General features: G+C 38.2%; 1 protein-coding gene across 1 annotated transcript in view; it reads right to left on the bottom strand.

The window, feature by feature from the left end:
• Nucleotides 1-787: 787 nt before the first annotated feature.
• The window catches only part of LOC132944177 (protein sax-3-like), a 74,006-nt gene continuing 47,077 nt past the window's right edge, over nucleotides 788-27,716 (bottom strand). The window contains exons 3-18 of the mRNA XM_061013399.1: nucleotides 16,840-16,993; nucleotides 15,891-16,021; nucleotides 15,640-15,799; nucleotides 14,202-14,368; nucleotides 7,627-7,832; nucleotides 7,147-7,447; nucleotides 6,460-6,710; nucleotides 5,864-6,175; nucleotides 5,510-5,741; nucleotides 5,119-5,428; nucleotides 4,852-5,018; nucleotides 4,602-4,767; nucleotides 4,335-4,512; nucleotides 4,089-4,212; nucleotides 3,185-3,333; nucleotides 788-1,890 (exon numbers count right to left, since the gene is read on the bottom strand). Of these exons, the coding sequence (XP_060869382.1) occupies nucleotides 1,705-1,890; nucleotides 3,185-3,333; nucleotides 4,089-4,212; nucleotides 4,335-4,512; nucleotides 4,602-4,767; nucleotides 4,852-5,018; nucleotides 5,119-5,428; nucleotides 5,510-5,741; nucleotides 5,864-6,175; nucleotides 6,460-6,710; nucleotides 7,147-7,447; nucleotides 7,627-7,832; nucleotides 14,202-14,368; nucleotides 15,640-15,799; nucleotides 15,891-16,021; nucleotides 16,840-16,993 (3,194 nt within the window). The 3' untranslated portion in view covers nucleotides 788-1,704. The remainder of the gene's footprint in view (nucleotides 1,891-3,184; nucleotides 3,334-4,088; nucleotides 4,213-4,334; nucleotides 4,513-4,601; nucleotides 4,768-4,851; nucleotides 5,019-5,118; nucleotides 5,429-5,509; nucleotides 5,742-5,863; nucleotides 6,176-6,459; nucleotides 6,711-7,146; nucleotides 7,448-7,626; nucleotides 7,833-14,201; nucleotides 14,369-15,639; nucleotides 15,800-15,890; nucleotides 16,022-16,839; nucleotides 16,994-27,716) is intronic.

Below are 27,716 nucleotides of genomic sequence, written 5' to 3' on the forward strand. Positions count from 1 at the left end.
CTACCTACTGTTTCGTTTATTAGTGAATTGACTTGTATTAATTCATATAGAACATCGCCGATGAATACTTTGACATTAATATAATATAAATTATACAACATAATATTATATAATGTAAGTATTTACAACCCAGAACACAAGACGAACGCCTATTTTTTAAACCAGACAGTATTTTTGTACTTAGGTAGGTGTTTCTTTTTTGTTAATGTTACAATATCAATAAATACCTAAATATCTGTATATCAAATATCAAATTAAAAATATCATAAAAAAAAAAAATACATTGGTGTTTAATAAGAAATCTCGATTTATATTTAGTATCTACTTTAGTGATAGGATAACATCGATAATAATGATATAGTTGACTTGCGTCCCCGGACGGTGACGCAAGTTTCTGAGCATGTTTACTAAGTATGTACCAGTAAAATATACTTTTTTTCGGACGAAAACATTGTGCAGTCATAGGTATTGCTCGCTTGCATATGAATTTTTGTTGCAAAGTTTTAGCGTTGCATCCGTTCACTTAAACAACCAATATAATCATAAGTAGGTACCATAGTTGTGTAAAGAAAATAATATTTAAAATTTAAAAAGTCCGTCTTCGAAAGTAACGTGTCACGAAATTATTTCTAGGTCGTCACAATATTTGTCGTGTTTGACTTATTGTTATTGACTCAAAACCTGGAGAATAGATAAATTCCATTTCCTTTTTTTTTTAATTTCCTGACAGCAACACGTCATCGTAATCAACCGATAAACAAAAAATAAAATAGTAAAACACGATCAGTTAAATTTTATAAGTAACAAATGGAAGGTTTTATTTAAAATGTACACGTACAGTAGTTGAAATACAAAATATACATTGGCACTATTATAGATTTACATAAACGCGTCGGGGTCTAATAATCGGCACAATAATCCGTCGTATACGCGCGTAAATTGTGTAATAACATTGTTTTTAAATTTTTTTTCATTACATTACATAATAATAATAATAATAATAATATAATAATACAGGTAATCATAATAATATATAATAATAGTAATACAATATTAAACCGTCGACGACGAGTATTACAGCACGGCAATAAAAAGTATCATATCGTTCGGAAACCGTAGTTGTCGTACGACAGTAATAATAACAATGATTATTATTGTTTCGACGCTGAAAGTGGAGACTCGTATGGTATATATGTAAATATACATATGGGTCGGAAACGGGCGAATGATATAATGATATGTTCCGCTCTCGGGGCCCTGGGTGTACGTGAATCAGTGCCGGGGGGGGAGGGGGTGAGAGGGTGCGTCTGATGGGGTGGTGGGTGTCAATAAGTCGAGTACAACACGGCGGTATACACTATTCGCCACGGTATGTAAGAGGCGGTCACAAAACGAGGTAACCATACACTTCGGACCGGCGTCATAATAATATAATATTATTGTTATTATGTCGGAATCACCACCGCTGGACGACAACGGTGGACGGCGAGCGTGACAAACACACATAACATTACGGCGCGGAGGTATTATTTTTTTCAAATTTTTTTTTTTTTTGTCAATACTTTTATGATATTGTGTGGACGCGACTCGTCGTACGGCGATGGGGTTGAGGGCGCACTCAGCAGCCCGGGGTCGGCGGCGGCCGGGGTCGTCTGCGGAGTTATAGTTTTCTATTTAAAACGAAAAATCGGTCGGAAAAAACGTTCACGAGATGTTTTGATTGCTCCCGACGGCGCCCGCCTCGGTGTAGCACGGCGACCTTTGCTGCTGACCGACCACGTCTGGTGGCGCACAGTCTCGGCCGTAGCCGTTGGTGTAGCTGTTGGTCATCGGCCCGATGATCGTAGGGTCCACGTAGTGATAGCCGTTGGACGAACAAGTGGTGCGCATCTGAAACGACGACAATATTTTAGACACCAGTCACCAGGATGGTTGTGCCAACATTTTAGGGGTGGGGAGTTGCAGTGAGGGGAGTGGAAGATCCCCTGACCCTGAGTAATTTGTTTGTTGTTTATATTGTATTATAATATAGTTATAAATTGTGATAATATTATATTATATGACACTGATATTGTCGTTAGTGCAAATTTACAATTTTTTTTTCTCTGATGTTTGTCGTCGAAAAGTCTCATCTATAATAGTGGATTTATCAATTTTTCCCCATCACATTTTTTTTTTATTCGCTTAATAAGCGTCATACTATACGTTTTTTGTGTCATTTTGCAATGGATATAACATGTTCTAGGTATATTACTTTTATATAAGAAAAAACAAAAAATGATATGTAGTCACGGACGGGCCACATTGTTTTGAGCTCGCCGAGAAATAAGGTATATATTTTTTTGTTTTGATGAAATGTTAGTGCTCGGGAGTCTTACCTGTTCGCACAACATGGTAGATGTAATAGTTGTATAGTGTCCATCGCAGACTTTTTATAAAGTTTTACAACAGTTATTGTATTTTATACCTATTTCAAAGTTCTCTGTACTTATTTTATGTAGATAAAATAAATAGCTACGATCAGGATTGGGAAAAAAAAAGGTTCAGTGGATTGGCTTTACTGCAGGCACATAGAAACATCAAAATACATTTTGAGCAAATATCGATACATTTTCAAATTGAAAAAAAAAATATGTTGAATTCATTGTTATGCAGGGTAATGATATTGGTATACTATTACTCCATCGTGATCATATGATTTCACGACTATTTATATTAGTATTTTATTTACATTTCATATTACCTCATACGATACAATAAATTCAAAATTGGTCAATAGGTAATATTCTCGACGAAGTTTTAAACTCAAATACCTACCAAGTCAGGTATATTTGTTTATTTTCCAAAGTTTAAACGATTTTAGTCCCCCCCTCCAAAATCTTAGTAAGATACACCCCCGAATCCGGGGCTCGTCTATTTTAGTCTGAACTTATATGATTTCAATTTAACACGAACTTTTTTTTTTTACATTTTAAGATCTTCTCAGTTATTTTATTATCCATTAAAAATGCGTTTGAGGGCCTTTACAGCTTAATAATTTGATGTTTGTACAGTTTTAATTTGAATATATTTTAGTTATTAATTTATCGTCGTTTACTATATGAATATTAATGTGTGAAATTTACACATCAGTTAGATATGTGCTTTCGAGAATATTTTAGTGACCTGTGTGTAGGGAGCTTACCAGGGCTCGCTGCCTAGACGAATATGGCGGATAATTATTGAACCTCGAACCGCTTTTGTTGCTGTGGTGAGACACTTCGCTGAACGTTTTCCGGCCACAACCGCTCAGAACGACTGACACAGGAACGCCTTGCATGCTCCCACAATCGTCTACAGACAGAATCATAAAATACTATTATTAGTTATATGAAAACCATTCCTCATAATATTACCATAGAATAATATCATAACAGTTTTATAATTATTTTATGAGTTATTATGTCTCCTCGTCACACGACGCAGTTGTTGATATAAATATTTAAAATTTTAATTTTTAAATCTACAAACTCGGGTATACGTCGTGCAAACAAAATATAACTTTAATATATTATGCACAAGTAGGTACTGTTTGATTTTAAACTTTCGAAACCTTATTTAATTCTACATTTTTTTTTCGTTATCCAATGTTTTTATATTATATTTTTAATTTAATAATTTTTCAACGATATTATAATGTATTGTACTTGAATAGCTGGTTGCGCACTTGCCGTTATTATGGGCGTTTTACAAAAGTAATTTAGTTTTATATTTTTTTTACTAGAAATTTATTTTCATAATATTCATAATCTCATTTCGAGTTTTTAATAGTACATTTCTATAGGGACGAGTAAAAGTATTTCTTTTAATTTTTCGTTCAATTTGGGTTCTAAGTATTTTACAATAGTATAATATATATATTACATTGAATATAATATCCACCATTGTGTCTTAAGTATATACTACATTATGAGTTACTAGCACATAATATAGTATACTTAGTAGGTAATATTTTATAATGAGTTTATTTAATTTAACAATTAACAATATTTGTTTTTATAATTATTCATCATAATATTATACACTTAAAAAAAAATATAATCAAATACCTGCGCAGCCCTGGCAGTCGTTATTACTCGAACAACAGCTATACCCACTCTCGGAATATACGTTCTGATTACGGTTATAAATATTGGCCGAAGCGTAAGCAGTATCATCGGAGTTACGTCTCATCTGAAAAAAAAATATATGATTATCAACTCTTCGCATTTTTCGATTGCGTAGTTTTTAAAAATTGTCACATGTATTATTATGTTATAATAATATAATTAATTTCAAAATGATTTTTTTTTTACATTTCTAGAACTCGAGTTTGACACCAACGTAGTGGTCGCGTAAGGGGCCGGAGACGACAGTTCACGATCCTTTAAAAATGTACTCATTGTGTTCGGATTCACTTCGGCATAGTCGGCGATTTCCGGTAAGAGCTGTTGGCTAGAATCTTTTTCGTTACTATCAATATCATGATGCATCCTGGAATATTTGTAGATTTATGATGTTATTATTACAAAAAAAATGTTCAAAACAATATTATATATGAATACAAATATTATGATGAATACCAATTGGGTTTGTGACACGAGTTCGCGTCGATGAATAGACACCGTTGACTGTTCGACACGCTGTGTTCGGATTGCAAAAACGACGCTACCTGTCCTCGGTGTGACACGTCCAGTGTAGTTTTGAAACCAGACGAATAGGACAATTTGTTGGCAGGGTTTAACGAATCTAAACAGACGCGCGTGGTTAGTCAATTTTCTGAAAAGCGGATAGCGTGCACAGCGCACTGAAAAATACCGAAAACATAGTTACCTCCTAAGTGCGACTTTTTAGCACCCAACTGACGGTATCTGACGAAGAGTACGGCGGCGAGTAGTATGACCATCAACGTGATGACTCCGGCCAACAACAGGATGAACCATGGTTCAGCAACGAACTCTTTGATTTCTTCGTGATCAATGACAGCGTCGTTAAATTGACTAAACAGTCGGACAATATGTAACGGTTGAGTTGTTATTTTAAACGAAATAATAGAAAAGGTCTTGGATAAAAATAAAAACAAGTCAACAGTGATCATACTTTATTTGATTTATAGAATCCGTCGGCAGTATGATCGAATCCGTGTACGGGCCGAAACCGATTTTCGTAGCAGCCGCGATCATGACCTTATACCGCACACCCGACGTGAGGTTGGTCAGGAGCAGAGTGGGTGTACTGGCACTGACCGTCACGTTGCTCAGCACGTCCCAACTGGCACCGCCTTGTATGACTACCTGGTAACTGGTGATGACGCCGTTGTGCGAGTTGTCCGGAGGTGGATCCCACTTCAGGTACACCGCACTGGCGTTGTACGCAGTTGGTTCGACGTGTTGAGGTGCTCGAGACGGGCCTATAGCGACGAAAATATGTTAAAGTTGACGGCAATAAAAAAACACTCCGATAAAATATAATAATATTGTGTTGTCCTTACAGTCCTCGTGAGTTTTAGCGGTCCTTGAATTCGACGGTCGACCTTTGATGTGTCTGTAGTACGGCACCAAGAAAAACAGATATGTGACCGACGGCTGTAGCGAGTTGATCACGTACGCTCCCGACAGTTCAGTGGCGTTTGACAAGAGTTTCATGAACGTGGCATTTTGGCCGGTCGTGTTCTTGCTGCGGTAGTATAGATAAAAACCTTCCAAAAATTCTCCGTTGAGAATCTGAAACGACGAAGGTATTGTTATAGTATATTAATGGCATTACGTTCGCTGATTATTATAGTGGGTAGCGTATGCGGTTTCCGGTCGTATCGACCCGACGCGCCGGATTGGCTGACACTTACCTCCCAGAAAAGTTTTATCGAAGTCGAGCTGACCGTCTTTATGTCGATGAGGTCTACGATATGGCCGCCGAACAGAGTTGACTTGGCGATGGACATATCGTGAGAAAACGATATGCTCTGACGGTACTCCGTGGGCAACGAGATGCGGTTGGACAGGTGGCTAGGCGCGGAGAGGCCGTGCGAGTTTTCGGCACGCACCACGAACAAGTAGGACTGGCCAGGTTTTAAGAACGACTGCGTGTAGTGAGTCGAGTGAAGTCTCCGAACCAACGTCGCCCATCCGACGTTCTCGACGCAAGAGAACATTTCCACCTGGAAAATCAAAATATGCCAATGAAAAACGGACGAATCGCATCACCTATATATTCCACATCCTTTCGTTTTGAAATTCGTATCACTCCCGCGGCGTCCTACATTCCTAGGACATCGATACCTAAAGTTATATACCAGGACCAAGTGGTACATTGTGCACCGGGAAAATTATACCCCCGTCGTCTTGTACCATGTCCTGGGAATGCAGTATACCTCCATGAATTATTAATAACATCCATATCGGAATACCACGTCGAAGGCGGTTAGAAAAACGCGTCGCGTACCTGATAGCCGAGGAGTGGTGACGATCCGACCTTGCTGCTACGACCCCACGACAGGGTGACTGCCGTGTCCGTGTGGTTGACGACAACAGGCGTACTCGGAGCACTGGGGAACGTCGACGTGTCCGGTGACCTGAAAAAGCCCACGTTGGGGTTTTTCGGCGATTCCATCTTTAGTTCGGCGCTCCACGTAGCCTTTCCGTTGACAGAAGACGCCACACATGTGTAAACGCCGTTGTCGCTCTTTTGCAAATCTAAAAGCAAACGATGGTTTTAATTTTGTTCTTTTTTCTTCATGAACACGACCCACGCATATAATATACCAATATTATACAAACAAAGAGTTTCGCCTCGTCTATTTTTCTCGTCACCCACACGCCTACGAATTTACTCAAAACTCGCTACCCTCCGTATAACTGCATTGAATTTTAAAAGTTTATAATTTAAATAACTTTATAAATACTTAAATTAAAAACCTTTTAACGTGTTATACTCGAGAATTTAATAATTGTTTTTATGTCGGTGTAAATCAAATAAATGCTTCAGGTTTGAATAAATTGCTTTAGGTAGCTAATAGCTCTCGACAATACACTTAAAAAACAGTATTCAACAAATGTCAACAAGTTATTGACAAGGACACAATGCACGGTGACGTTTTCCATGCACGCGTGTGTGCGTGAGGATACTCACTCATTATTTGGAGTGTGCCGGATTCGGTGATGTTGATCCTGGCGATTTCCGTCGACAGCGGCGAATCGTCCTTGTACCACGTGATAACGGGCTGCGGGTTTCCGATCGCTTTGCATACGAGATTACCAATCGAACTGTAAGGCAGCGTCTGATTGGCGGGTCCGTACTCGATGATCGGCGGTAACGACTCGTCGTACGCGGCCGCCGCCACCGTCAACGTGGCTCGCCACTCATCCGAGCCCGCCTCGTTGATTGCCGAACACATGACGACCAGCTGGTCGTGTTGTTCTTTCCTGACGTTCTGCAACAAACGCGTGACAATAACGGTAATCGTGAAAAAATATTTAATATCGCGCAAGTTTGGCGTAGGTAGGTACCGAAAGTCCGGACATAACTTCCGGACTCCCGGAGAACGACGATGGGCTCTAGAGTCTAGGCGGTTAGACGTAACTACGGTATCATAAATGTTCACAAACTTACGTGTACGACCAGCGTGGACACGGAATCTTTAGTGTCTTCGGCGTGAAATTCGTTCCAGCTCTCCTCGGGGAATAGCACGGTGTCGTTGTCCTGCAAGGACCAGAAAATCGACGGTATGGGATTACCCCGGACACCGCACTCGAATACTGCATTGCTGCCGGCCGATACGTGTGTATCTGCAGGCCGTTGGGCGATTAACGGGACAGCTGAAATGGGACGAAACAAAATGTTTTTATTACAACGAATAAAGGCAAATAAGTGACGTACTATAATACAAGTGTACGATAAACTAGGTGTATAGAGTTATATTTGCATATCGCTGTTACAAAACCGTAGTATGTGACATATTTAATATTAAAATTTACTATGAAAAATAATTTTTAATGGTTTAAATGTGAATTTTTAACAATTAATAATATCCATAGGTACTAAAAAAAAAATATCTGCTCACTAATCTATATCCAATCGGTTTATTTAATATCGTCCGTGTACTCCCTACAGTCGGATTAATTCGTCGAGTAACCCGCATCAATCAATAAATTAATTATTTTATAAAATCGTTGAATTAAAAAACAATTTCTAGCACAACTCACAAGTCAAACAGGAAATTTGGTTTGCTTCTACTTCCCGATAAAGGGATTTCAAGTTGTTTGATTGGGGTGAATGCGCATGTATTCAGTGTTTTGTAGTATTCAGGGTAAAGGGTAAATACTTATTTGAAACAAATTAATCAAACATCCTTTGATACATACATAATATATAATATTAACTATATATAGTATTTACTTATTAGTGGGATCGATGCGTAGGCACTAGGAAAAATGTCCATCATTTGCAATTATTAAATAGTTTTTAATACAACTCGCGTGTTGTGTATGATATAAACTAAAATTAATAATTCGTGATTCCATCAAATAATAATATTTTAAACAATTGTATGAAAAAAGATAAATAATTGTTAAAAAAAAAAAACGACAAACACATTATGCTTATGCTGCTGGAGTATTTCAGTGTGCCATTATATAATACATTACATAAGAGCATTACATATGAAATGTTTGATTATTGTCATCGCCATACTTTTGTCGTGAGAAATAAATCTGTAGCTGTTCGGATGCTGGATAAAAGCATTTCAGCGTTTTACAGAGTTATATAGAACGAAAAACTTTAATTCTATCATCGGGTCTAGACATTTTATAAAAGTTGTTAAAAAAGATTTTGTTTTATTTTTTACAATATATTATAGTATCAAATGCATTTTTCATATTATAGTTTAACTTCCATAAAGCAAAATTGTGTGGTTTTAAATTAATATACAAGTATATTAAATTATTTTAATGTCATAGAATATATAAATGTCTCCGTGCGTGTCAATTTATAGTTATTTAATTATTGGGAATATAATATACTTTGTAATCGTATTTAATATAAAAATACTGTGTGCTTTAATTATAATACAACACTGTACAATAAATAATAATTCAAACGCAATATATTTTAGTACCTACCTACCTACCTACATAATATTAAAGGTGTTATACACTGATTTCGAGTTGAACAAATGTGTTTAGTGTATGTAGATAATTGGAAATGATTATAAAATGGAAAACGTCATTTTCGAATAATTTACCAAATAAATAATAAATTAGATGTAAAGCAATATATGATGTTTGCGAACAATTTAACAAGTATTCGGAATATCCACCACATTACGTAGTTATTCAACATGACAAGGGTAAAAGCTGTTAATGTTTATATGAAAAGCGAAATTGCCACGGGAACATTCAAATGCGACGAAACAAACATATGTTCAATTCGAATGTTCACCGACCGCCGCGTTTTCGGCGACATCCTATGTGGATTGTAAAACAACTAACGGCCGGTCCTAACCGTGGTAATAGTAATAATTATAATTAAACAATATTAAATTGTCTCTAGAAATTTAAAACGAATAATATATAAATATAAACCTTTAATCGGTTTTCATTTCAAACGGCGTATTACATTACTATGATTATGATCGTTTTAATAATTGTACGTATCATCAGATGAATAATAAATATTTTAAACCGTTATGACCACGTGTCATCACGATCACACTGTATGCACAGCTGTGCACAACACTTGACCGCCATACAAATCGTCGTCATAGTACGCAAAATATGGTTATTTCATTAAAATAAAATAATTATTAACGACCATCTATACCACGGTACACGTACGAAACATTTCGTAGTCATGGCGTCAAAACGATATTATTACAAACGCACACGAGTCACCACGAAATCGTGTCGTATGTACGTTAGCTGCTGTTTATGTCAACATTCGTTGGACGACTTATTCGAGTACCTACGACCCATAACACTCGTATAAGGTTTACTATCATTTTTTTTTCCGTCGGTCGGAAAAAATGTGCAGCATTTCCGGCAGCGTTTCGTTTTATTCGTCTTGCGCGACGGTCGTGCTAGGAAATTGACTTTTCGACCGCTTTTCGCCCTTGGACGACCGCCCCACGCAGCGGGGGTAGTAAATAACAACAGTATTACTATCGACGAGCGTATTATATTATTCGCGTGGCTTTCAGTGCCAAACAAACTTTTCGGTTTGCCCGGACCGAAGTCCTCCGATAGTCCTGCGGCGGCCCTGGGCGTGGACCGCGGAGGACAAACCCGCCGAACGGTTCACCGATATTATGGTGCAACCCTCCTCTTCGGGGACGTTCACGTTCACATTTCGCCCACCCGGCCGCCCGCGTGAGTATTATTATCGGCTGATTAAATCGGCGGCGTTAACAACAATTAATACCGTGGTAGTAGTAGTAGTATAGTACTTTGGGCGGTGGTTGTTTTGCAAGAGTCAAAGATTTCCGTCCGTTTGGCAACGCGTTCAGTATCTAAAACCGTATTGCCGTAATATTTCGTATTTATGCGTGTGAGTGGGATAGCAGTGTTATCTAAACGACAGCCACACTAGTCACTGGAAAAATGCGACAAGCCTATACGTTTGCATTTTTTGCCGACATTATTATTGGACGACTTACTGCTCGAGTACCTATGCGTATAATAATATAATTGTCTCTACTATAGATACATTTTTTCCCGTCCGACATGATGTGAGCATTGTCGGGGTAGATAAATGTCCGCTGATTTCCGGCGGCGTTTCTTTTTGTTCCGTCTTGCGGGGCGGCTGTGCGAGGAGATTGACTTTTCGACCGCTTTCCTCCCTCGGACGACCGCCCCACGCAGCGGGGGTAGTAAATAACAACAGTATTATTATCGACGAGCGTATTATCATATTATATTATTTGCGTGGCTCGCAGTGCCAAACAAACTTTTCGGTTTACCCGGAACGATGTCCTCCGACAGTCCTGCGGCGGCCCTGGGCGCGGACCGCGGGGAACAAACCCGAACGGCTCGTCAAAATTATTGCACAGCCCTCCTCAGGGAAGTCCACGAGCAAATTTCGCGCCCACCCCGCCGTCCGCGAACGCGATACTTCTTTCGGCGGCAGTAAATCCTATTGCAGGCTGATTAAATCGGCGTAAACAACGTGGTAGGTATAGTGGTGGCAGAAGTCTGTCAGACGGTGCGGTGGTGGAAGAAAAAGCGGTTTATCAATTCGCCCGAGGACGATACTTGGGCAGAGCGTAGAGGCGGTGGTTGTTTCGGAAAAGTCGAAGATTTCCGCGTCCTTTTGGCAAAGGATTGTACAATAGAGGACTCGCGTTCGGTCGCGAAAAGCGTATTCGCAAGAGTGTAACGCATTTCACACACACACACACACACACACATATACATATATATATATTATATATATGGTGACGGTGGTGGTGGTGGCCGTTTGATTAATGCGCGCGCCGCGATCTAGACCGTCTGTGCGCGAAAACGGGACTCTGGACGACTGGCGGGTGGGCGACGAGGAGGACGCGCGCGAAACAAAGGCCGCGAGAGATAATGGGCGAAGCTCGAGAATAGAAGTTGCCGAATTGTTTATATCACTGTAGTGCGTGCGGTGGATATACGACACGAGAGAGGTGTGGCTGTATATACTTATAAAGGCCCCCCGAGCCCTATTTATATGTGTACGTATATATACATATATACATATATACATACAATATAGCTATATATACGGGTGTAACTGTATAAGCTCCCTGCTATTGCAGTTGCGTATACATATATATATATATAAGTGTATTTATAAATGTTTTCTTGCTGGTTTCGAGACGGCAACCGTTGCCCGCGGCGGTTTGGTGTACGGCGCGCGAGGACGCTCGAGACGCGTATAGGTATATATTATTATACGTGACCGCCGTCGCGGTGAGTGGAGGGGTTGAAAAAAACCCGTCGAAAGTTTTAACAGAGAAAATAATTAAAAGCTTAAGACCACCACCACCACCACTACCACCACCATCACCACCATCGCCGTCGACCCAAACCCTCCAGCCCAGCGGATCGAGGAGAAAATTGTCGGGTGAGGACCACCGACCGTCTGCGGTGTATATAGGTAGAGCTACGCATTATTATAGGTGCGTGGCGGCTGCGGTAGAAAATAAGGTGCTTCCGCGAGCGAGATAATCGCGGCAAAAAGTTTGCACTTAAAATTCACGTTTGTGTACACTGCACACGCACGGCGCAGTGCTGCGGATAAAAGAAAAATTATCTAGTGTAAGTGTATTATATATTTTTATCCGTCCGAGGTGCCTTGTCGCGGCGCTGAAAACCGTATTATCGGCTTGAAACACCGTAAAAGCAATTGATATTATTTAACGCGTCTTCTGTATTATTGTTACACGGTTCTGCGTATATATATAATACGAAATGCACGATCATGCGTTCATTTTTCCAGCCCGGCGTTTCTGCGGGTTTAGGTCGTCGATTCGCGTCGAAAACAACGAGCTGGATAGACATTCTCGTTCGGCGGGGCTAATAATATTATATGACTACCGGAAAACGCAATATCTATCATATCATATTATTATGTAAACGATAAACGGGTCTATTCCGCGAAGAAAATTACCGTTAGGATGATCCCATAAATTGTTATACTCTGTGAAGTGGCCATCAAATGAAATTTTCCGAAATTGTATCGCTCTCGAAACACAAGGTGTTTCAATTTGTATTTTCCAAATGACGGATCGAATCTAAATCTAAATAATTCGTGGTAGGTATTCCACGAAAATTCCTAATGTTGTGAAATTACAGGTCACGTGGTTTTTGCCACTTTTTGCTCACCAATATTGTGTTACACTTACAGCGGTTGAAGAAAATAATGATGTGATCCAAAGTTGCATCGTTTGATATACATCCGACAACAAGTTAGTTTAGTCATTGGATGGGGGGAGGGGGGCATGGCCCTCTTAGCGCACCGTGGCTGCGACTCTGCAGGGTGCAATCTCACCGTAATAATTACGACACAACAATGTACAGTAAGAACGGCGTATGGAATACCGTAAAATAGATACGTATTACACCAATATATGTTTTTTTTTAAATTTCGATTGTGTCGGCTCTCTTCGACCAGACTGTTTCATCCCGACACACGTTAATGTTCGTTGTAGAAACAGCCTGTATGTTGGCAATATAATAACTGTTGCACGGAAGTTTTGAAATTACGATGTCGAACGGACCGGAGCGTTTCACCTATGACTTTACCGAACTTCGAAATTATTATTATTACTATCGAACACGAAAGTTTTAAAATCGCTCACGAATAATAAACACATCCGGACCCTATTTCCGACTGACGACTTTGCGATAGTATTATCGTGTTTATCTTTGGCCGTATTAGTTGCATTTGAGTTCACGTTAAAGCCAAAGATGAAAATATATAAATCGAAAAGCAGCAGTGTGCGACGCAGATTGTTCACACCTACGATATTGTATAAACATATTGTTACCACAGTCATCGGGTTCTCCGGTTATTATATATTATTAACACGTCGCCGAGTATATTTTGATGGTGATAGTGTTATCAGTGGTGTTTCCACCGCTCAAAAAAGTTACGAGAGTTCAGCCAAAGTTACTTTACCACAATATTGCGTAGGTACACCAACAAAAACACAACTCCTATTCATAATTTAGTCGATTGAATAATTTAAGGAGTATAAAATTTTGGTTCAAAATGAGATAACCACTGTGTATTATCCTAAGGGATTGTTCTTCTTCGTAAAGTTTTGTTTGACGAAGTGAGCTCTAATTTTGGATACCTTTAATTATTGATCGAAATGCACGTCGAGGTTTTATTTACGGGAATGTTAAAGCTTAAAACATTATACTGGGTTGCGTTATTTCTTATTATAAGATTAAATAATTGATGGTGGTTTCGTGAAACAGGCGAAACGAAATTTCGTTTGAACGTCACAGCGGCGATTTCATAACACTATATACACCATTTGGGGCTATGAAAAATCGCAGTTGCATGTCAGATTCGAGATTTTCGTTTTTGTATTCCCCGAGAGCAAACAGCACCGCTATACATTCGTTTTATATATTATTATTATTATTATGATCTCGTTATATTATACAACGAATTTAAATTACTATATTTATACTGTAAAACGGTTAGCTACTCACAGTGCACAGTGAGGGAAGACGCGGCGTTTACTTTGCCCTGGTGATTTTCTGCGTGACACACGTACTTCCCCTCGTCTTCCGGACTCACGTTGTCTAATCTCAAACTGCCGTCTTGCGTTATGTAAACGTGCTCGAACGTGTCCCTGTCCCCGGAAAGCTTCTCATTCCTGAAACATCCATCATTTTTATCGTATTAGTATCTCGAGATTATTTTTTGAATTTTTCAAAACCATAATGCCATAATATTGTGAACTATGATAAAGCTTATACTTAAGGAAGATAAAGAAAAATCCACCGGAAAGTCCAATGTTTCAAAGACTAATATTTGTTCAACCCGACGATTTGCGTCTGGTAGCGTTGTTTTAAGTATGATGGTTGGAAATAATTAATTCTTTTTGGCGTACGAAAAAATTTAATGGGTTGTGATCGGTCTATTAAGAGCCACAAGTCAGTACGCCAAACTTGAGGGAAATTATTACGTCTGTCAATGTTATTCACACACCAACTCACTATATGGGCTCAAAAATTCAAAACTAAAGTTAATGAACATAAAATTAAGTGTAAATTAATTAGGTCGTAACACTCATGTATTATATTTTTAGTTTACAATAAATGTATAAAATATAATATTAAAATAATTAATTTTAAAATCATGGTACCTGTCAAAAAAATCTAAACGCTAAAACACGAATAATTTATACATATTAAATTAACAGTATATAGCTATATTTTTGGGAATTTCCTGGCGTCATTAAAGAGTATGTTTCTTAAATTATTTATTAACCATATAATTTTCACAATTCTTGTCATATGGTTGTGTAGCATAATTTTTTTTCACCCTGTATAATATTATATTTGTTGACAGTATGCTAATTACCTATAATATTGACACAGACCCAACAGTGTGGGTCTAACAAAAAGTAAATTTGCTGTTGTTATATAAAAAAAAAGCAACAACAAATCAATGGGGCGTCCTACAAAAAAATAAAATCAGTAAGTTTAGTATGATCAAAACCTCGTTTGACAGAATAAATTCTGTAGAATGAAATATCCATTACGACCGCATATCGGATGAGACGGCTTCCCCTGGATTCGTCAATATCGTTACAAACGGTTCTCACAAATAGGGACATTTTGCATTTTACAGTTGCATTGGGTTGAACAAATCTAATTTATTAGGTAGTTAAAAATGAACAATATAATCCGAAATATTTATTCAGAAGTTTTGTCGTGCAGGTATTTTACTATTAAGTTTAAATAACTATAAATACATTTTGTTTTAAAATGTAACGAATATTAGACTCTCTTCGTAATAATAATAATAATAATAACCGATAAATGAAGAAAAAAAAACAAAATCAATAAATATCATATTGTAATCTATATATTATTATATTGAGCAACATCAGCTGCTGTCGATGAAAACTATATTAATTACCTGTAATGGCTTGTCCTTATGTGTTGCGCGACCCCAGTGTTCGATATTCTTTTCCAGAACACTTCCGGTTGAGGAGTTCCGCCAATTTTACACTGCAACTGTACACTGGAACCAGCCATGGCTATAGTGTCCTTCGGGGCTTGTATCATGTATGGACGTACTATAATAATATATATAAATACATGGGGAGTAGAGAACGGTTAATAAATTAGTTTGAAAATGAATTTCCATGAATGTAATTTAGTACTCACTCTGAGTCGCCAACAAAATCGGTTTGGATTTCCGGACTCCGGCCAAATTGCTAGCCACACATGTATAAGAACCGTCGTCCTCGGAGTTCACGTCACGAATGATCAAATTTCCATTATCTTCAATGAACCATCTAAAATTTCAAATTGTTATAAAACTAATTACAGCACGTATTTTGATAAATTCAATCATACCGATGGAATATTGAATACCGTATTTGTTTATAAGAAAGCATATTACACTATATTACATTATACTTGCTTAGAATTCGATCTAATGTAATCGACGTCCATAAAATACTAAATAAACCAATTAAATTTAAATATTCTAGCTGTTTATAAGTGTGAATATCATTTAGGTAACGTTTTCTCTATTACGATTTGAATCGATATTCCCTTAACGATTCCATTCGCTTTGTTTGGAATCCTATTTCGTAGTTAAGTACATTTTATTTTATATTCAAAAAGATTTGGAGCTACAGTTTCAAGGATTTAATACGCAATTATTGTTCTTTTTTGACTTAATTCACTTAAATAGTTCATTAGTGCGAAAAGATTAATTAATAGATTGCCGATTATAAGCTGTAACTGAAATTCAAAGATATAAACTTAAAACAATGGCTGTTTTTCCTGCATATAATTTTAATAAATTAATAAAAATAATTTATAATAAATTATTATAAAAATATAATATGATCTATACACCTACACTCTTCAGACAGAAATGCAGAATATTTGGATATACACTGTAGATATGTATAAAAAGTCGAATATATTATACAAGATACAAATTAATTGTAACTTCAATTAACATAAATACATAATGTAAAATTATATTTACAAACGTAATGTCAGTATCTGCGTCGAATTCAATCAGATTAAAAAAAAAAATTTTTAATGGTCAAATGGTCAAAAAATTAACAGCAATAATATATTATTAATGGCAGCTTACCTTTTTTTGCTGTCGGCCGACATGGCTTGACCGTTTTTGTGCCACGCCACCGATGGTTCGGGATGTCCTTTGGGCGGGTCGCATTCCATGATGGCTGTGTCACCGGACGCCGGATTCACGTCCTTGGGCTGCACTCGAAAGTCCTGTTTCAGGTCTGCAAAAATAACGACCGAGTGGTGAATTTCGAGCAAACTTTTCGGCTTGCCGACATTATGCGCGGGGGAGAGAGAGCGAAAAAAAAAAACAAAAATAAAAATAATAACCGTAATAAGAAAAACAACATTTTCAGCGTACGTGCCCTGCTTAATGCGCAAAAAACAGGTGCAAACGTTAATACTCGCGCGCCCAAGTCGTCGCCCTCCCTCCCGAAGCTGCAGCGTTTTCTGCGGGGCCATAAAAGTTTAGTGCCGCTTTGTTTTCGGTGGCGGCGATGGCGGTGATGCAAATGAGACGAGGGGGTTTCGCCAAGTGCCTAATAAAACAACGTCCCTCCGAACCCCCTCCCACCCCCCCATCACTTCCACAAGAAACTCCGGTGGGCACGTTGAAATATCGTAGTGATCTGAAATGATCATTTTTTTTTTCATCCCTCAGTTTCTTTAACCCCGTCATTCCACCCCCACTCCCCGCCAACTCCATCCCATAACGTCATTGCTCTTATTTAGCTAACACACACACACACACACACACACACACACATACACCCATACGTATATATCACACACTAGTATATTATACCACTACCAAGGTGGTTACCGAGAGGTTTTCTTGTCGTGAGCTATACGGGGCGTGGTCACGATTTTCTTGCGGCGTACCTATAAAACCTACTCCCCACCACACCCACCCGACTTTCTTACTACCTCACCACTATACACTTACACGTCAACCTGCTCATAGTGTGTATATATTATTATTATTATTATTATTATTATCATAAGAAGTGATGTTATGCGCGTGTGTCGGTGTGTGTGTTCGTGCAGACGTCGTAACTTTGTTCGTATGCGGTGTTCGCGTGAGGGAGTATAGTTCGGTGGAGCGGCGACGGGGGTGAGGGTTTTGACAACAACAAAAAAAAAAAGTGCCGCCGAAAGCTTTCTTCGACTTAACGATAATGAAGCGCACCGGAATAAAGTGTGTATAATATAATATATAGTATACCTACTACACAATATCCACCCCTCCATGCCGCGGCTACCCACTTTGAATATCTATAAGTTATGATTATCGCCACTCGTGGGCTTTACAACTTCGATGCATGCAAATGCCAAATTATCAACGTCGTCGACGTACCTACCTACCGATTTACGTGCGACGGCGTAAGTATAAAATATATTGTATTATTTTACAACGCCAAAGCCGGCCCGTTTGTTTTACGACAAGTTATTCTTTCCGAAACTCTTCGGTCGCACTGCGCCGCCTCGGCGGCTCACTTAGATTTTACATCTTAAAGGAAACGATTTAATCTGTTCGAGAATAGCGGCGGCGAGGTGACGGACTTTTTTAACTTTATTTTCAGCTGTAACCCAAACTTTCGAATAAAGTCACCCGCCTCCGACACTGTTTGGCGTAAATATTTGTGGCTTTTGATGTTCGCACCACCATCTCTCTGTATAATATAACATATTATGAATATACTATTATAGCTACACAAAAGTTGGTTGTAATATTATTCTTTTGACAATATTTTAAAATCGAAATTCATTCATATTTTCTTTTGTTATTCGTATGATATTATCGTCGGATTAAAGGTACTATGTTAAATTTACATTATTCAGCTTTTTTTTCTCAAATCACCTGACACGTGCCCGAGTGCAATACGTAGGTAATATATAAACCGACAAAGTACGAAGAATACGTCGTCATTATCAAACACAAAAGTGGTTTCAGTACGTATGACAAACTATTATTCTTTTATAATTTGTACAATTATTGTATACATATGTCTTGCACGGTCAAGTTGTCAAATTGTACACACCACGTGTGTCAGATATTCAGAGATATTAATATGATATGACTCTTTGGCAAATTTTCGATATTACCTAATAGTATAATGATTATTATTACTGAATAATATTATTATTCTCGAAAGAACAAAATAATAATATGTAATCATAATAATGTGTATCACATTTTTTCAACGGCGACTATAATAATATACTGCCGTATAATATCGGCGGTCGTCCAGTTTTTTTTTTTTCTTTGTTTCCGTCTGTACGTTTTGTGTCCCCGAAACGAATTACATTAGGTCTCGTGGACACCTATTGCGGGACAGACATCGTAGAGGCGCAGGGGCGAGAGGCTGCGGCTACGAAAATTCCACGGCCCGACCGCATTTAACGCGCATCGTTCGCAATATAAATTCTCAGCCAGCCAGACGGACGTCTTCGTAGTGTATTTAATTTTCGTCTTTGCGGCGAGTAATAAGCCCTGTCCGGCGGGCGACGTACATGTACGCCGTCGTGTATATTACATAATACCGTATACCATGGAACCCGAACGCGGTAACGATTTCGGGATTCCAGTTGTCGGCGTCGCGCGGGTTTTTGTGTGTATATAGATTACACGCGTGTGTACTTCGCTGTTTTTCAATTTTGACAAAGTAAGACAGATCTATACAGCCGTAGTGGCGGCGGCGGTAGTGTGTACAGTATAACCTGCCCGATACAAACACGAATAATAGTCATGTATATGTGTAGAACGCCGCCGCCGCGCCGCTACATACGTCGTCGGTACAATATCCACAGTCTAGTTAATTTGTTAAAACGCGGTCGTCCCCGGTGAATGTAAGCGCGGCGGAATTACACGCGTTCCCGGCGGACGCTAATTGATGGATGTTTGCCTCGTACTCGACTCGAGTTTTATGTTTCGCGCTCACACACACGCACACCCACGCACGCATTCACCCACATGCGCACACACACGCATCCGACACCCACCCACACTGGCTGTCACCGCCGCGGACTTCTCACCCCCCCGCCCCGGCCGTCTCGCGCCAAGACGGATGGGCAATCGATTTTCGACTGAAAAACTCGCGCCGCCGCTCGTCCAAAGTCCGCCGCCACCACCTCCACCACTGACGGCGGTGTGCTCATACGAGTGACAGATGACGTGCGATGAAAGGTGGCCCGAGAAAATTTATCTCTCCTCCCCCCGCCACGCCGCGGCTAATGCGAAAAGTTTTCGAGCCCGCCGTCGTCTACGATTTCCACCGCCGCCTCGTCGTTAGTAATTATTACTGGCCGGACGGACACACGTGGTTAAACGTGGTTTTAACCACACCGATCACTGTGCGTTATGAGCCCCTCGCGAGGAAGGCGGCGCATCAGTCCGCTCCGAACTATATATCTCGAAGATACCGGTTTGACGAGACCGTAACCATAATTTCGCTGATCGACCATCGCGTGGATGATGTACGGTACTAAATATTATTATATTATAATATGATACTATAAAAGTGTATTAGCAGTCTGACGACGACGCGATTTCTCGCTTGTAATTTGTTTTGAATACAATATATATATATATTATTCCACTTTACGGTCATCACGGCGACTACGCGTTACGCTCGTTTCGAATTTATTATCGTACTTACGGGCTAAGGATTTATACATTTTTCTGGGTAAACATAAAATGTTTATAATCCATAAAAATTAATACACTTTTACCGTCAAAAGACGCACGTAATAGCACCAGCGACAATAATAATAAAAAATCGGTATACGCGAGTATTTAGCCCGAAATACCTGTAGGTAATGACGTTACCCTAACGTGGGCATTACTCTTGGCCATCACTACTTGAGATATAAATCAAGATAGATTTTAACTGGCCAGCGACGCCGGTTTGGGTGTAGGTGTAGGTTTACCCCGTCGCAGACAGTACGGCATGACTAGATAAGTCGCGGGTTAAGCGGTCAATCTATCGGGATATATCGACGGAATAATTGATTAGCTCAGTTGTAGTTGGCAACTCGACTTTTGCAGGAGTGCGTATTGCAAACGACCGAAGAAAAAAGGTTTACGGTTAATATTATAATATTATAGTAGCTAATGAATAATTTATAATAAATACGCGTTAAGGTGATGAAATTCAGTGCAAATATTAAAACTAGTTATTTATATTACTATGCTATACTATTCTGTTTTCAGTATTTCTCACCGACATCGTGTTTTGACGATTTGACGTACGTCGTACAATATGGATTTAAACCAAACCACAAATAGTAGGTATACGCATATCAATATAATATCATTATTATTATAAATAATATAATATTATCTCGAAGTAGCTAAATTGCCTATGCAAGACGCCGTGTTACTATAGGTAATCATTTTGCACTAGGCAATCATTTAAAAAAATATATCATTATAATGAAATACTGCGAAATGGACCTAAATACTGGTACAAACGTCGGAACAAAAGAACATCGAAATTTCATGTCAAACTCCTGCACATAGTAAATCGGTGTACACGGATAATATTTGAATTTTGTTGTATAAGATTGCATTCATAACATATTATAATATAATTATAATAGATAGGTAATAAATACTATTATTAAGTATTGTATAAATAAGTATTTTATAAATAATATGAACAATAGTATGATATGTATCGGATTTGAAATTGAAAAAAAAATATAGTAACATTATACAATCATTTGAATGTATTATTGAGATACATTTTATGTTTAATTCATTCAATCGTAAAATTCTGTTGAATGTTGTATTTTTTCCTAAATTTTATTTTTATAGAAAATAATAATTTCCACTTTTATTTCTTTGTTTCTGTTTGTAAAACAAACATGAACTACCTACTACGTATAATTAATTATTTTGAACAGATTTTTTTTTTTTTTGGAGCTTGTGAAGTATGAGCGACTCGGAAAGCAATTTTTCTTCGGACTCTTGCAAAATGTCAAGTGGTGTTATTCGACTTGAAGCTGTGCTAAAGTTTGGTCACGTTTTTGTGACGTGTCCCTGAAATCTATAGTACATCTTGTTCTACAACTGTCGTGTATCACCGTGGATAATTAAAGTACGTTTCTCGCTCGTGAAAACTAGGACAATGTTTGGTTTTGCGAAGCAAAATATAAAAATAATAAATGTTAATACCACCTACGCGCGTTTTTCAACACTCCGTTTCGCATCCGTCGTTGTATATTATACGACTCACGGAAATCATAATTTTTTATAGCAAGAATGCAGTGGCTGGTGATATAAATATTTTTCAAACTCATTTTGTAGCCGCTAAAACGCCGAGTGTGTGTATGGTATCTAAATAATAATATAATTATCCGATACACCCGAGCGTCCCGGAATGTGATTATTGTCATTATCACTACAATACGGTTCTGGTGAATTTCGTTATCCACATAATAATATTACGTTGTATTCGATCTCTAAACCGTATTTATATATTTTTACTAGCGAGCGTGCGCCATTGCCGCGTCGTATAATAATAATAATGTCCGTAGCACATCAATATTCACGAGAGACGAGTATATAAGTTTTAGTCGAAACTGATTCCGCCTGCCTATATATATATATATATATAGTATGATATAGGCCGTACCTTGCGCGCGTATAATAATTTTTCCGTGAAACTGTGTAAAACCGAGAATGTTTCCGTAACGGCGTTCGCGATAGTATTTGTAATAAACAAACGCCTCGTGGATGGACGTAAAAGAGAAAAAGTAAAACGTAAGGAGCAGTTGACTCGTCGATAAGGAAGGTGATAAAAAGTCGCAGTGCGCTCCAAGTGCACTCTCTCAAATGGATTGGACTGAAGCGATAAAATCGAGCGCGGAACAAAGACGCTGTAACAAAGACGGAGGATATTTTTTTGATGTTATTTTTCGTATTCGTGATATAGTCATGTCTGTCGATCGTGCGCCGTATCTTTCGAGTCGTGCACTCGTGTATATAATTTCGCTGATCGACGAGACACAATCGACAAATATTTATTTTGAAAATCGAGAAATGGAAAAAAAGAAAATCGCCCTGGTATTTGCACTGAAACATTAATTTCCGAAAAACGCACTCGTATACGCTGCACACGGTGCAGGGAGTGCATATAGCTGGTAATGTACTGCACCTGAACACTGTACAAGTCGTGTTTGAAGAGTATTATGGTTTTTATTGATTTTCCGCGGTGACGGGGAAACGAATTCAATTATAAATATTAAACTTTCAAACTGAAATTGATTTGTTGCGTTCGGCCTGTATGATGTTTGTTTGGGTTCGGTGGAAACGGTTTAGTGTTGTCGCGACGGCGGTGGGGGGGGGGAGAGAGGAGGGTGGTCTAAAATGACAGATCGGTGATCGCATTATATAAATAATATTGCTGTTATTATTATATCGCGGGGTGGTTATTTTTTTCGCTTTCCCAATCCCGGCCCGCAGCACCGCGACCTTTGCCCGTATCGGATCATATATGAGAGCGAGTCTAATAGATTGCCTCGTCGAGAGCTTTTCGGCCAAATTGATATCAATAATCCTGTACACCGCGCGTATCCGATAAATATATATATGTACATGTGTGTGTGTGTGTGTGTGTGTACACGTGAGTACTCTCACAACTACAGTGTGCCAATAATATTATTGCGTTCGGCCACTTTCCAATAAAGTCGACAACAGGTAATCTCATTAGTGTTTTTCCGTCCGCCCCATCACACGGCGGCTCGTAAGCCATTCCCCCACCCCCACCAATCACTATTGACGCTTTTATTATTTTTTTTTCTCTTTTCGATTCCAATACCATATTAACTACACTTATATATATATATATATATATATATATATATATATATTTGACACCTTGACGTCGACGTTGACACAAAACGGATAAAAGTCAATACCGTGCACAATATAATATTATACAGCTCACACGTATTGTATATGTACGCTGTCATTACAACGTATAGTTGGTAATAAAAACGTAAAAGTTATATACGTGTAGGTACCTATTGGTTCTTATATTATTACATAGATACGTAATGTGTAGTATGTACACAATAACACGACAAATAACTTTTTTGAAGAACCGTTCGGCCCCCGTTCACTCTCAATCGTCGTATAAATAAACCCGTCACGAAATTAAATTACGAATAATTGCGTTCCGGGAGCTTCGTCAAAGACTCTATATCCGTCACTCTCTCTCTTGTCATCCTCTCTCTTACCCTCTCTAACTCTCTCTCTCTCTCTCTCTGCACACACACTGTATCTATATACACCCTCCCTCCCTCAACACACTTGTGTAGGCACTACCACCCACCATTTCTGGGATAAAAGTAATTACGACGTGGTGCACCGATACACCAATCGTCCGCCACCGCCTAGCCCGCATCGCTCGGGACAGTTCAAAAACAAAAGCCACTGGGCGCTCAAAGGGACTCCCCCCACCAATCCTACCCCCCTCCCGCGACCCCCAGGAATAGGAACGACTAATATACTCAAATATACAATGAATAATATATTCAAATTGGCGGCTAATGCGGTTTATATTGGCCAATACATCCCGTCGGGCTGCAAATTTCGTAACTCGTATATTATTATAATTTATATAACAATATATATGATACAATATCAAATATACAATCCTAGTGCTGTTGGCCCAAGTGCCCTATTACGCGAGTCCCCGGCACAGTGATAAACGGCTCTACACAATATTATTAATACGATACTGCACGTGGATAAGGTGAGCATTGGATTAGTACTTTTGCTCTTATGGCGCAGACACAGACAGCTATGCGTATCGTCGTCCTCACGTATTTCGTAATTATTTTTCCGGACGGAGTAGGAAAAACAATGAGTTGGTGTATGTCGTTTTCGTCTACTTATTTAGAATTCCAGAGGCAAGATGTTGCGTTATTAGGTATGTACGATGTACCGGTCAGCTATAAATTTCTAAATTAACTTTTTCAGAAATGCATGTTAAGTTTACAGATCCTAATATTAAGTTGCTTATAATTTTTGTTTATATTCAATGATGCATTCGACACAACCGAAAATACAATATGAAAGTGCACTGATATGTTATATGCACTCGCGAGCATATTAACGTGTTAAGATTTCTAGATCAGAGACTAATAAATTTGTAAAAGTAGTAATTTTTTTTGTACAAGATTATTGCATACAATGATTTTTATACTGGACTTATCGAGTGTATAGTAACTTATATTTACTTAAATATAAGTAATTTCCATCAATAGTAATTAAAGCCGGCCAAAAAATCACTCACTATGTTTGTGCTTAAAATTAAATGTATTTAATTTTATATAAAAATGATTTGTTTCATGATATTATACAATGCGTCCTTTGTAAGAGGAGTTTAATTTTTTAAGCTTAAGAAAACTCCATATTTGATAAAATATTTTAAATATTCTGTAGGTAGTTACTATTTAAAAGCGTACATGGCCAGTATTTGTTTAGCCATAATTAAAAAGTTCAAACCATACCCACTATACTATGTTTTAATTAATTAATTTCCGTCGTTGAAATAAAACTACATAATAATCAAAACATATTGTGGTTGTTCGAAAACAAAGTATGAAAGTTATTTCATATGCTTATAATAATAAAGTGCGCGTAGTTTATGAATCGCAGTAAAATATGGAGTTTTTTCATCTCGTGCGTATCCTTTGATGGTTTCGTGTACATTAATGGCGCTTCGATGTCAATACGACCGTGGATACTACAAATAGCCGGTAGCAAATACAAAATATGTGCATCGGAACGAACGTTTATTATGATTTATGAGTAACCAAAGTTTTTTTTAATCGGACACCGTGTACGCAACCTTTTAAGTTATGTAAATCAAACTAGATCAAGCGAAAAAAAAAATTCCGTACAATTCACCGAACAATATTATGTTTGCGCGTTTGATTAACGATGTATATCCGTCAATGATATTTTACAAATACTCTAGACGCATACAACACAGACGAATATAATAAAGTGTGTACGAGGACGATGTTGGCAAAAGTTCTGTACACATCACACATTTGAAAATGATAAAAATCAATTAGAATCACAAAACGAGAGAGATAGCATTAATAATACGATTATTAAGCGATGAGATATCAGAGAACATGTTATTACCCGGGATCATCAGACCTGTTAATCTTTACGGAATCCTACTCATTTTGTTGGACATAATAATATTATAAGTAGGTACAACTACTGTATAAACGACAAAAATAATGCCTTTATATATGAGTAAAACGCATAATTCTGCAATATAATGTTGTTTGATCGAACATTTTGTTTTGGTATTTAAATTTTCGATTTTTCGTATTGAAGAAGACAAAGCATCTCCAATCTAATGAACGTTATTAAAAATGCCGCGTGGAGTGAATTAAAATTATTTGGATATCGTAAAGTTTTCAGACCAACGGGACGAACACTGATCGTTGGCAATGTATAATAATAGACGTTAAATTTAATTTAGATACCAACAAATTTAGAGTCGTACAGGATCTCACGAGATTAATCATCATACTTCAATAGTATAGATGAGATCGCATTCGTGAATAACAAAACCGAAACTACGCTGCGGAGCTTAAAATGTTCTATGTAATTAAAGCTTTCAGCGGAGATCGACGGACGAGATGAAATTAAAAGTTCGAACGAGCGTCTGAGAATTTCTCACCACGAAACATCGACGACGATTGATTCACCTTTATGATCCAAACGGTTTTTCACGACCATCTGCTCATAAAGTTTGTATAGTTCAGATTCTTAATTAATAACAAAGCAAAAACTACGCTGCGATTAAAGCTCCTCGCGAACATCGAAGGACGAGATGAAATTAAAAGTTCAAACGGGCGGCGTTTGAGAATTTATCGGAAATATGATTGTTTGGTTGAAAAGGTTCGTTCGAGCGATATATATTATATTACCTTGGTGGTTATCTTCCAGTTACCAGCCGAGGTGAACTTAAAACAAAAATAAAATCGGTCCACAGGGCCGCTAAAAATTTTGCATACACGTCACCGCAACACCGATTTGCCCTCATAATTCATATTTTTTTTTTCCGACCCTCCGTACGTATAATATTATAATAGTATAGTTCGGATCGAATTCAACAAAATTTAACTGTTCTGCGTAGCTTAAATTTCTCGTTTCCTGCGAACATCGAAGGACGATAATATATGATGTTTAAAAGTACAGACGGGCGTCGGAGAATTTCTCAATGACATCGGCGGCGACGACGCGTTTCCCCGATCGATCGAAAACGTGATTTTTCGGTTCGAAAGCTTCGTCCGTGCAATATATTTTTATTATTATATTATTTTATATTGGCGGCTGTGCAGGTTTTTAGACATCGTTCAGACGAGGTGAAGGAAAAAAAATAAATAAAATCGGTCCACGGGGCCTCTGAAAATTTTGCATACACGTCAACGCAACATCCATTCGCCCTCGTGATTTATACCGTTTTTGGCGACCACCTGCATATTATAATATTAGTACAGTTCTGATCGCATTCACGAGTAACAAAGCAAAAACTACGCTGCGGAACATGTAAAAATATCGCTGTGATTAAAGCTACTCGTGACCATCGAAGTACGATGTTATTATGACGTTTAAAATTTCAGACGGCCGTCGGAAAATTTCTCGATGACATCGGCGGCGACGACGCGTTTCCCCGATCGATCGAAAACGTGATTTTTCGGTTCGAAAGGTTCGTCCGTGCAATACATTTTTATTATTATATTTTATATTGGCGGCTGTGCAGGTTTTCAGCCATCGTTCAGACGAGGTGAACGTAAAAAAAAAAAATGAAATCGGTCCGCAGGGCCTCTGAAAATTTTGCATAAATTTCACCGCAGCATCGATTCGCCCTCGTGATTTACACTGTTTTTTGCGACCATCTGCAC

This window comes from Metopolophium dirhodum, chromosome 5, assembly GCF_019925205.1.
Source record: "Metopolophium dirhodum isolate CAU chromosome 5, ASM1992520v1, whole genome shotgun sequence".
Lineage (NCBI taxonomy): Eukaryota > Metazoa > Arthropoda > Insecta > Hemiptera > Aphididae > Metopolophium > Metopolophium dirhodum.